General features: G+C 27.3%; 1 protein-coding gene across 1 annotated transcript; it reads left to right on the top strand.

Annotated features, from left to right (window-relative positions):
• The first annotated feature begins 8,681 nt into the window (after window positions 1-8,681).
• On the top strand, window positions 8,682-10,789 carry LOC130955924 (threonine--tRNA ligase, mitochondrial 1-like). Its single transcript, XM_057882925.1, has one exon. It carries the CDS (start codon window positions 8,715-8,717, stop codon window positions 10,740-10,742), a length of 2,028 nt encoding a protein of 675 aa, XP_057738908.1. The 5' UTR covers window positions 8,682-8,714; the 3' UTR covers window positions 10,743-10,789.
• Window positions 10,790-13,066: the final 2,277 nt, after the last annotated feature.

Raw genomic sequence — 13,066 nt, 5'->3', positions numbered from 1 at the left:
ATGGTTACATATACTTGTGACTCATGAATAGGTCTGATAGTAAATTGAATTAAGTTGAATTAGATCAAGTTTAAATTTGATTGTCAAAAATTAAATTTATATGAGGTCTTGACTAGTTAATATAAGTCTATTTGTAAAATTCAATCTCAACTTATTAAAAATGCATGAAAGACTCAAATAATATAAATATAATCTATACCTAAGTAAAATAATTAATTATGATTTAATATTCTCTAATAAAATTATATATAAAAGATTACTATAAACTTTTATATTTTAACATTAATATATATATATATATATATATATATTATATATATATATATTATCATAAATAATTTAATTAGACTTTTTATCATCTAATAAATAGATAAACAAAAAGATTATAATTTAATTGAGAAACTCTAAATTTTAAATTTTAAATTTATGTATTGTATAAATATATTTAAACTTTTGAGAAATAATACATTTAAAGTTTTAAATTATATATTGTATAAATATAGTTAGTCTTTTTATATTGTATAATTATTTTTTTTTATTCTAAAAAAAATTCAAATTTTAACTCCTATGTCATTTTAAAGGACTATACTTTATAATGATTCTTTGGATGCTAATGAGTCAAATAATGATATTTAGTGAAATTTTAAAAATCGTTTATTGTTCTGTTTTAAATTTATAAGTTTATAAAAATATAGATTGTATGGAAGAATTTGAACTAAAACACAAAAATTGAATTTTTATTCTTATTCGTTTTGATTTTTTTGATATTTTATTTAAATCCAAATGGAGGTATTTTTTTTATTGACATTTATGTTTTAAAGTTAATACAATTAACTTAACAGCAGTAAATGTCAATAATCTGTATCAGTACTAAATTGAATTAAACTGATTCGATTAACTATATATGAGTTGTTCAGTAATAAATCGAATCAACTAGATTTTTGATTTATGTAAATCGAATCTAGTTGATTTGATTTACTATTATCATAGGTTATATTTTGAATATCAATCCTTAGTAATTTAAATCAAATAACTTTGATTTATCAATAACTCTACTAATTCGAATCAAATTGATTCGATTTAGTACCAAAATTTATAATTCGAATTAAATCAATTCTATTTACATAAATATATACATAACATTTTTCATTTTAGAATTATTGACTAATATTGGTAGTTTCTTATTTTATTTAAGTGTTTTAACCATAAAATCAGATCACATTAAGAAGAAAAAATATGACGCCATCTATATATGATCTTATTTGGTTTGCGATTGCATCACTGCTTCAATCATCACCAATCACCACTCACTACCTTTATCCTTGGCTTAACTTGTTCACGTGATTCTTCACGACATAAACATAACATTCATAATAAAAAAAGTAAAAAATATATATATATTTTTAAATTTTACAAAATTTTAAAAATATTTTTAAGTTTTATTTTATTTTTTTTTAAATTTTTTATTTGCATTAAATATATCTTTGATGACTAAATTTTTAAAATTTTAATATTAATCTAACAATAATATATAAAAATTATGATTGATTTGTTTATGTTGAGAGTTTTTTTATGAAATTATTGTTGAATTGGTCTTAAATTTTTAAAAAATTAGCCATTAGAAATATATTTGATGTAAATAAAAATTTTTTAAGACAAAACTAAAATAAAATAAAATTTAAAGATATTTTTAAAACTTTTATCAAATTTAAAGGATGAAAAATATATTTTATCCTAAAAAAAATTGTTGCCTGACCTTTTTTTTTCTTACATCTTTAATGTATATATCTATTAGTTATGTCCTTTCATCATCGGTACCCAAAAAAAAAATCCTGATTTCTTTTAATACATAATGAATGAAATATAATAAGTATATCCATTTAAAATCATTTACAAAGTATATATTTAAATAATGACATAATATTCAATTTAATTTTTAAATTTATTAATTGTGATTTTTTTTGTTCTTAATTCAGTTTTCTTTAACACAATGCTAATATTAAGCATTAAATTATCAGCATAACTAAGGATGGACCCAGAAAAAACTAATAACGGGAGAAAAATATATAAAGTAAAAGTTATGTATAAATATTTTATTTTATCTTTTTTTTATATTATACTCTAATATAACTAATCAAGAATTAATCTGTTGTAGATTTAAATTCTATTTAAAAGTTTGTCATTGTCTAATAAATTATGAGTAAACACTCAATTCGATCTTTGTCTATTTTTACAAAGGACAAAGCGATTCCTGTCTAAAAAAAAGGGACACTTCGACCCTCAACCTTTTTATTTTGGGACAACACGATTTTTCTATTAAAAAAATATTTAAATAATAATAAAAATTGATTTTGTGGGGGTTTTATTTGTATTTTGTGGGGGTTTTAAATCTCCACAAATTATTAATAAGTTTGTTTTTGAAAAATTTCTTTACCAATGGTGGTTAAGTGAAGAAAAATTATCAATAAAAATGATGCCACAAAAAAAAATAGTAATTTTAATACAAATACTTTTTAAAAGAAAAAATAAATCGAATAAGAAATGAAAAAAGAAAATTTTAATGATGATAATATTGGTATTAGTGATGATGACGATAGAGGAGATAATGATGATGATAAATCAATAAAAATAATAGAAGTAGGAGCGATAATAATGAGGATGAAGAAGATAGTGATAGTAGTGGAAGTAATTAGCTATATTATTGAAAATAATTTTGTGAAGGTTTAAAATCCCCCACAAAATACAAATAAAATCCTCACAAAACTAATTTTTATTTAAAAAGGGTACTGCTAGGGAGCCAATGGCCTAAACATACAATGTGTACCTAGGGAGCCGATGGCTATTTTGGGATTCACCAAGGGTCAAATTCTTGACCTTCCGGATCTAGAACTCTAATACCACGTCATAAACTATTCGTCCCAAAAACATAACCTGACAGGACAATGTAATATTAGTGATCATATCTCTAATATTTTATAAACCTCCATTATACACATTTTACGCTTAGGCCATTGACTCCTTATACTTTCTCATAAGAGAAACAATAGATTATCTAACTGTACATGCTCACGAGTGTATTTCAGCATTTCCTCTAATTTGAACAATACTACAGTCAATTAATAATAACGGAACTTCCTCATTTGAATTCTACACACTCATCACGTGACATGTATTCATAATATATATATATATATATATATATATATATAAGTAATTTGTTATAGGAAGCAATCATTATAACTTACAACACAAACATATAAGCATCTTCGATCATCAATTGGAGGCAAACCATTCTGAATAGTTAACAATAGTTTGCGTTAGCCTTTTCACCTTTTTGAATTGAAATACTGAAATCTTAGCAACGAACAATCCAAGTGACAATGATGGTTTCCTTAGAAGCGTTGGCAATGGCAGGCGCAAGTTATGGCGGAGAATGCGCCATGGATATTGAAGAATGGGAACGAAGAGACTTGGAGGGTTATCCACTGCCGCATTTGCTAGCCGAAGACGAAGACGAAGACAAAGACGTCGGAGAAGAAAGATTCACCAAAGAAAATGATGAGAATAATGAAGATTGTGGTGTCAAATTCAGGAATAATAACAAAAATAATAATAATAATCAAGAAAAGCTTGAGCGGAAAATGGAAATGAGGAGGTCAAAATGCACGACGATCTCAACTGAAATATTGAAGATTGCACTTGCTACAATATTATGCATGATCTTGTGGTGTAAGAAGAAGGAAGAGATTCAAATTCTAGCAGCTACTAGGCAGCAACACTAATTAATTTATGCTATTTATATTTAGAATTTTGTTATTTGTATATTTATTCTTCTGTTGTAAAAGAATAAAATACTATTTTAGTACATAATTAATGATTAGATTAAATTTTAATTTAATCTTTAATATTTTAAATATTTTATTTTTATCTTAAAATTTTTTATCATATATATATGTAACCATCATAATCATCCATTTATAAATTTAACTAAATCAATAGAATTCTTATTCTAAATTACATGGTATATATAATGATCTTAGTGATAGAAATTCGTTAAAAAAACACGCGTGGTTTTCACAAGAAATTAAGAATAGAAATAGGTTTTTTTGGGTTATTATGAAATAAATGTTTTTTGTCTAATTCTCTTATTTTTTTAATATATTTTAAAATATATAAAAAATTATTTTTTTATATCTAGAAAAAAAATATATATATTCAACTTTTTTTTCTTTTTTTTTCTTCTCCTTCTTTATTTCCTTCCTGCAATGATAAGATATAGCGAATAATATGTAGACGAATATTATAATACGTGTCTATGTCAGAATGTCATTTACTGACCAACATATTATCGTGCTATTACCTATAGCCAAATTATAAACGAGGCATATCACTAATTGTCTATGTCATCGAGCATTGCTAGTAGGCTGTTAACACTAAATAATAAATAAAAAATTTATATAATGTATTTTTATCAATCTTAAGAGAACATAATTAGTCCAATTTGAATTTTAAAAATAATTTTGGTGTACGACGATAGTATAAGAAGACGTAATAATAATGGAATTTTTTTAATTTACTAATAGCCATGTGAAATTTGTAACGAAATGGGTGAATTTGATTGGATCGATGTTGTAGTATCAAGTCGAAATGAGAACGTGGATGTAGTTGAAAGAATAATGAAACTGGAAAAGGTGAACATTCGTTTGTATCTCAGTTTTGCCAAGAATGAATATGACAACTGCAAGAAGATTACGTAGACAATGATACAATAATGTGATTGTTTCTTAATAAAACTCTAGAGTAATTCCGGTCTTATTTTGACTTATATGAATTGAACTACATATATATTATATCTTTGAATTGAATTTTCAAATTCAAAGTCTATTGGTTGAAAACAAAAGTTAAGTGCGATGTGCATGTACATGTAGTAAATCACCAAATTAGTTCATAATGAAGTATTTAAAAAAACTTTGAATTTCTTATATATTTGTAGGAAACCGCTTTCTATCATGCATATAAATATCTAAACATTTCAATTTTAGGTTGTTACATGTGATAGTAGTGCATGTTTTTCTCAATATTTAGATATATACACTATATAGGGTTGAAAGTGAGTCAAGTCAATTCATAAGTCAGCTCGAATTTGATTCGCTAATATTTCGATGAGCTAAGTTCGTGAACTGGTGAGGCAAGTTTGAGCTTGAAATTGAATTCATAAATTAAATGAGCCGAATTTAAACTTGGATAAGCTCAGCTCATTAGCTCGTGAGCTGACTCGATTATATATATATATAATCTTAATTATTTAAAATTTTATATTTATTTTTTATATATAATTTTGATATAGGGTATAAATAAAAAATTTATAATTTATTGATGGATAAACAATATATAAAATTGATCTTTTTAAATATTTTTTAAAATATATAAATTATAATTTATTGATATAGAATTATAGATTATGTATTTATGTTTCTTTTATTTGAGTCCGCTCGTAAATTCGAGCCAGGCCAGTTCATGAGCTTTCGATAAGTCGAGATTGAGCTTAAGAAATAGGTTCGATTGTTAATGAACCAAGTTCAATTTTTGTGAGACGAGTTTGAGTTTGGTCTAGCTCGACTCAGCTCAACTCATTTTTAGCCCTAAAATTACTACATAATTATCTTAAAATTACATTCTATTTATTATAGTTAATTTCATATATATTGTGCCTATATATTAATAATTATTAACTCACCGTTATCATATCCATCTTGGCTAATTTTTCCTCTATTTTTTAAGATTCTCATAATAGACTAAATTTATTCGATCAATCTATTTACTTATTTAAACTAACAGATTTTTATTTGTAAAATAAATCCATTTAAATTTCTGATTAATCAGGTTGAGACCGATTTACTTAAAAAAAATAGCAAATTAAATTATTTAAACCTCTTTTAATATTTTTTCTGATGTGACCCGTTTTTTGTCCAAATTTTTTTAGCCTAAAATTGAATTTATTAAATAAAATATTAAAAAAAATAAATCAGACCGTTTAACCCATTAGACCCATCGTAAACATTCCAAAATCCAAACTTAAAAATTAAAATACATAAACAAACAAAAAATAAAAAAGCCAACACGTATAACTTGCAGACTTAGTCGAGTCTGGTTTAAATTGTTTCCCAATACTTTCTCTTATAGAAATTCTTTTATTTAGACGCTAGCGACTAATTTTATCCATTGATAACTTTGGCCAAAAATTGCTTTAATTTTGGACAACTAGCGATAGATTTTTCCATCACTAATGCGATCCCATGAGAAAAAAAAGGGTATGTTTGGAAAAGAAATATATGTCGCTAATAATAATAAAATTCAATTTTTCTCTAGTATTTTGAACTTAATTCTATGTTAAAATCAACGCATAAAATCTAATTATACAATAGATGGTACATAATTTACAATTTATCCATATCAATAATTTCAATAATATTAGACTTAATATATTTTTAAATTTTGTTAATTATCTTTATTGAACAATTAATTCCTTGAACTAATGAAATTAACCCCTAAGTAACTCATGTAGTCATGATTAAATTTTCAAAAGTTTGAGGTCTTATACTCTTAATCTAGTGTTGCATTTTGTAAAAATTACTTCGATAAAAATTTATACAACGTAACGGTGCAACACTTAATTAAATTTATATTAATATTCTTTGATCCTATGCCACATTAGGAAAGGGTAATATGGGCAAGAAGAGAACTCAACTAAGAGAAGAAGATTCTGAAAATTCAGGATCTAACAAACTCCGAACCATGATCCAATAATGCAGTTTGGCGAGCATCAATAGTTGGAAGATAGTGAAAATTTTATCTGGTAAAAACTGAATGTAAGTTATATTATGTAAGTTATATTGCATAAGATGGTTAAATCAAGATATATGGTGGTATGAATTTTTTTTTTGTTCTGTTATATTTTGTTCGTTGTGAGATGAAATAATTTTATTTTTTACATAATCTGTGTTGATGTTCAAGTTTCTTAAAAGATAAAAAATGATCTAGATTCAAATTTCTTCTCTAAGCCATTGTAAACCTTCACGCCGTTTGGATTAAATTGGTCGATTTAATCGTTGTTAACCGGTTCAAATGTAGAAACGATTCTAATTTCTAATCGAGTTGACTAAACCTCCAGTTAACTAGTTATTTGGTCGAATTTATCAATTCAACTAGAATTTGATAACTGTGATCACAGATGGAGGTAGCTTTAGGTGCTTTAGGACCCATATATATAGCGGAGAGAGAGAAAGAGGGAGGGAGGGAGAGAGATGTTCAAACTGGGGGTTAGGACTAAATTCCTATTTTGGTCCTGAGATTCACGTGATTACTCATTTTGGTCCCCGAAATTTAAAATTACCTATACTGGTCCTCCAGATTCAAGTTTTGGCACCAATATGTTCCCTCGATTTTTTCCGGTGATGATTAGACAAATAGAGTGCTGAGATGACACCTTTCCTGTCACGTTGGACGCTGTAACGGCTAGTTAATGTGGCGAGGGTTGTATTTGTATCCAATTTAGTCCATGAAACCCTAATTATCTTATTATTTATCTGAGTTATAATGACAAAGTTTTAATAAGAGAGACTAAATTGGATACAAATACAACCCTCGCCACATTAACTAGCCGTTACAGTATCCAACGTGACAGGAAGGGTATCATCTCAGCACTCCATTTGCCTAATCATCACTGGAAAGAGTCGAAGGACCATATTGGTGCCAAAACTTAAATCTGGAGGACCAGTATAGGTAATTTTGAATTTCGAGAACCAAAATGAGTAATCGCATGAATCTCAGGGACCAAAATGGGGATTTAGTCAGGGGGTTAGTCTGATGAGGTGATAGAGATAGAAGAAAAAATAAGGCTCGTAAAGATCATGGGAGAAGAAATGAAAATAATAAAAAGAGAAAGTACTGGAAACAATATTAAATTATTAACTGTGTACAATGTGTATAATGAACTAAAAAAAGTAAAATTAAAATTAAAAATTAGATCATGAATTAATTATTTAAAGTAGGAATGCGGATGCTTATTTTATTTGTATGTAGATGATTATTTTGATTGGATTGAGTTTAGTTATTATATATAATTAAAATATGTTAGATATTCAATTCATTAGGTATGTAGATGATTATTTTTATTGTTAAGTGGATGATTATTTTTATTAATGGTGAATGGGATGTGGCAAGACAAATAATGATAGTAAAATAGAATGATTATTGATGAAGGTGGGGTGGCCGCCGGTTAAAAAAAAAGAGAATATTAAAAGATTTTATATGATTATTTTTTTGAAATAACTAATTGAATTTTTTTTAAAATTTGAAATTTGAAATTGGAGAATTTAAAATTTAAAATTTAATATTAAATAACGAATGAGAGTTTTTAAATTTATTATTTTGTGAGTAATTTTTATTTTTAATTTATATTGAGCTAAATAAATAGTCAATTGTACACATTATATAAAAATACATAATTGATTACTCTATTTAATATATCTGAATATTTATGAGAGGAGATTACAATCTTTATTATTACGATTTTCTTAGTACCTATAAATATATTTTATGATTTCAATATAATTAGGAGTCAGCTCCGCCGCTAAGCTACTAGCTCCTCTTTTCCACTCTCTCCCCTCCACAATCTCCGCCGTAGCCGTTTCTTTTACTCCACCGTAACCGCCATGGTGCCCCACCCCAAGGACGATGAGTATCTGAACCTCGCCATTCCAAAGCGTATCAAGATATTCGAGTCCATTCAGGCCGAGCAGAAAACCCAGCGCCTCTCACTGTCGCGGGATCCAATCAAGGTCACACTTCCCGACGGCACGGTCAAGGACGCCGCAAAGTGGCAAACGACGCCATTCGATGTGGCGAAAGAGATTTCCAAGAACCTCGCCAACAACGCACTCATCGCGAGGGTCAATGGCGTGCTATGGGACATGGCCAGGCCTCTCGAGCAGGATTGCGAGCTCAGGATCTACAAGTTCGAAGACGACGAAGGCCGCGACACTTTCTGGCACTCTAGTGCTCACATTCTTGGCCAGTCGCTTGAGATGGAGTACGGATGCAAGCTCTGCATTGGGCCTTGTACTACAATGGGGGAGGGTTTCTATTATGATGCGTTTTATGGTGGCTTGGGATTAAATGATGATCATTTCAAGCAAATTGAGGCTGGGGCGTTGAAGGCAGCTGGGGAGAAACAACCTTTTGAGCGCATTGAAGTAACACGTGATCAAGCACTTGAGATGTTTTTAGATAATAAGTTCAAGGTTGAAATTATCAATGATTTTCCTGCTGATAAAACGATCACAGTATACAGATGTGGTCCACTAGTAGATCTGTGTCGTGGACCACATATACCCAATACTTCCTTTGTTAAGGCAATTGCCTGTTTGAAGGCTTCTTCAGCATATTGGAGGGGGAACAAAGATCGGGCTACTTTACAAAGAGTTTATGGCATATCTTATCCTGATCAGAAGAGTTTAAGGGAATATTTGCTTAGGCTGGAGGAGGCTAAAAAGTATGATCACAGGATTTTGGGAGCGAAACAGGAGCTTTTTTTCCGTCATGAATTGAGCCCAGGAAGTTGGTTTTTCCTTCCACATGGTGCACGGGTATACAACAAATTGATAGATTTCATACGGAGTCAATACAGAGTCAGGGGATATCAGGAGGTCATATCTCCAAATGTATTTAACATGGATCTCTGGGTGCAATCTGGTCATGCTGCAAAGTATAAAAAGAACATGTTTATCTTGGAGATTGAAAAGCACGAATTTGGGCTGAAACCAATGAATTGCCCAGGGCACTGCTTGGTCTTCAAGCATAGATTTCGCTCGGACAGGGAACTTCCTCTTCGCATAGCTGATTTTGGGGTCTTGCATAGAAATGAGGTAAGTGGTGCTTTGAGTGGATTGACGCGTGTTAGGAGATTTCAGCAGGATGATGCACATATTTTTTGCAGGGAGTCTCAGATAAAGGATGAAGTTAGAGAAGTCTTGAAGTTCATCGATTATGTCTATGAAATATTTGGTTTAACATACGATCTCAGGCTTTCGACGAGGCCAGAGAAATCCTTAGGAGAAATAGCAATATGGGAGAAAGCTGAAAGTGCCCTTAAGGAAGCTCTGGATGAATTTGGGAAGCCTTGGCAGCTGAATGAAGGGGATGGTGCATTCTATGGACCAAAGATTGATATCAATGTATCTGCTGCATTGAGTAGGAAATTTCAGTGTGCAACTTTGCAGCTTGATTTCCAACTACCTGATAATTTTAAGTTGGAATACTCGGCTGAGGATGAAGCCAAGATTGAGAGGCCTGTCATGATACACAGGGCCATTCTAGGATCTGTTGAGCGTATGTTTGCCATACTTTTAGAGCACTACAAGGGTAAATGGCCCTTCTGGCTAAGTCCTCGTCAAGCAATTGTTTGCCCTGTGTCGGAGAAATCACAAGCTTATGCAGAGAAGGTGAAAGATGAAATCTACAGCAAAGGGTTTCATGTTGATGCTGATTTAACAGATAAGAAGATTCAAAAGAAGGTGCGAGAGGCTCAGCTAGCACAGTACAACTACATCTTGGTTGTTGGAGAGCAGGAAGCAAAAACTGGACAGGTGAGCGTGCGGGTAAGAGATAAGGCGGACCTTACCACTATGAGTATCGAGGGCCTGCTCGAACGGTTCAGTGAAGATGCAAAAAATTTCCGTTGAAACTTTTGTGAAAGCTGTTTTATAGAAGAGTTTAAGTGTTATTTAGAAGATATTATTAGTTTATATTTTTAGAATGTTTTAATTTAATTTGATTTATTTTGATTTTGTTTATTTAATTATTAGATTGAGTCTTATGTTCTTTATACTCAATTTCAATTTATTGTTTTTATTTTTATTTTAATTTTAATGTATTTTTTTATTTGGTTTAATTTATCTTTATATTTATCTTTTATTTCTTTATATAAAGAAATAAAAGATAAATATAAGACTCAATTTAATAATTAAATAAACAAAATTAAAATACATTAAATTAAATTAAAATATTCTAAAAATAAAAATTAATATCTTTTAAATAATACTTAAACTCTTTGTATCTCGAACATTTAAAACACTTATAACTGTTAATAAAAATTCAACCCCAGACCGCGGTGACCTTATTTTTGTGCATCCATTTATATTCTCAACCTAACAATGTAGTATGATTTTAGCTATGATTTGGATGCCTTATATTCTAACACATATGACTACCTATAACTAACTACCGGCAACTAACAAACATTAAGTTACTAACTCTAGTAATATACTCACTCGCTAAATAAATCCCTTCCTTATTGTATCAAGAGTGAGTCCAAAAGAAGGGAATGACAATAACAATTTTGGGTGGGGCAATACCATCTCCGTAAAAGACGATACATGAGCAAGGATATTCATGAATCGTGAATAAGATTAGCTAGTCTCTGATTTTTTTTAAGATATTTTCTATCAAATTCATCAGATTAAAAACTAATTTACAGTGATATTGAAGGCGCCTGATTTAATACTCCTGAAAGGTTTGAAATATTAAAACTCTTCTTAAAAAATTAAACAAAAGTTAACGTATTTGGAGTGTTAGTATTCTTTAATTAAGAAAAGAGAGAAAAATCATCATTTAATTATTAAGAAAAGAAAAAAGAATTAACGTTAAATTTTATTTGGGTTAAATTTTTTGTTTTAATTTAAATTTATTTTATTTTAGATTGATATTAAATTATTATAAAATTATGATAAAAATAAAAATTTTAAAAAATTAAAAAGATATAATACTCTTATTATTCTAAATTTTTTTTATTTAAACAAAATATTCATATTATTTTAAAATTAATACGAATAAATTTATTTAAAATTTTTAAATTTTAAATAAATATATTCATCTTATTTTAAATAAATGTTCTTGTATTATTTTTTTTAAAGCGGTTAAACATGGTTTTTAAATATCTCAACAAAAGAAATAGATATATGTAATCTTTTAAATTAATAATATTAGAGTGTATATATAAGTACATAATATCTGAAAAGATTAATAAATCTTACTTAGAAAATATAGTTAGAGATATTTTTTGCTTAAGATAATAAAAATAATACGAATACATTTATTTTTATTAAATTAAATTATTAATTTAAATTATATCTATCTAAATTTTAAATAAAAAATTTTAAAAATTTAAAATTCAAATATGTGAATAAGATTAGATTAATAATAAAAAAATAAAAATATACTTATACGATTCAAATTGTACAAAAATAGGAATAAGTTTGTCGGTGAACAAATTCATTATTTTCAATGAACAAAAGAAGATAGTATATTAAATAAACTTTATGAAATAAATTATAATTTTAAATAAATAATTAAAATAAATAAAATATAAAATTATTAATTAATTAGATTTTATTAACTAATTAAATAACATATATTAATAGAGCATATTAAATTTTTTATAATAATTATAATTATTATTTATTAAAAATATATTTTATAAGTTGTAATTAATATGTTTGTAGTTTTTCAAAAAAAAGTATTAATTATTTATTGATTTCATCAGTATGCATTAAATGTTAACTTAAATCAACGTAAAGTAAATTAAATTTTAAATTTTAATAGTTTTTTTTTGTTAAAATTATATAGAATTTTAAAACTCTAAATATCAAGAGAGTATTATAACATCCACCGATATTAAATTCCATTTATAAATTTGTCATTAATCAATAAATTACTTTAACTAGTCTTTGATAATATGATTAAAAAAAATTAAAAGGTCGTTAATTTTAATTTATATTGATTAATATTTTTAATTGATAATTTAATATTTTTAATTTAATATTATATTTTCAGTCGATACTTTTAAATATTAACTAATCTATTGGTAAAATTAATAAATTATACTAGTCATGTATCAGTACCCATTGAAATATACTGATAACAACTTTTTTTTTAAATAAATATATACACCTAAGTAAAAAAAAGAAATACTTTTAATCAATGTGTATAAAAAAATACGCACGACTAA

The sequence above is a fragment of the Arachis stenosperma genome, chromosome 10, assembly GCF_014773155.1.
Source record: "Arachis stenosperma cultivar V10309 chromosome 10, arast.V10309.gnm1.PFL2, whole genome shotgun sequence".
Taxonomy (NCBI): domain Eukaryota; kingdom Viridiplantae; phylum Streptophyta; class Magnoliopsida; order Fabales; family Fabaceae; genus Arachis; species Arachis stenosperma.
This window is presented reverse-complemented; position numbering and strand designations above follow the sequence as displayed.

Coding starts and splice junctions, on each gene's coding strand:
- LOC130955924 (XM_057882925.1), top strand. CDS start 8,715: ATGGTGCCCCACCCCAAGGACGATGAGTATCTGAACCTCGCCATTCCA.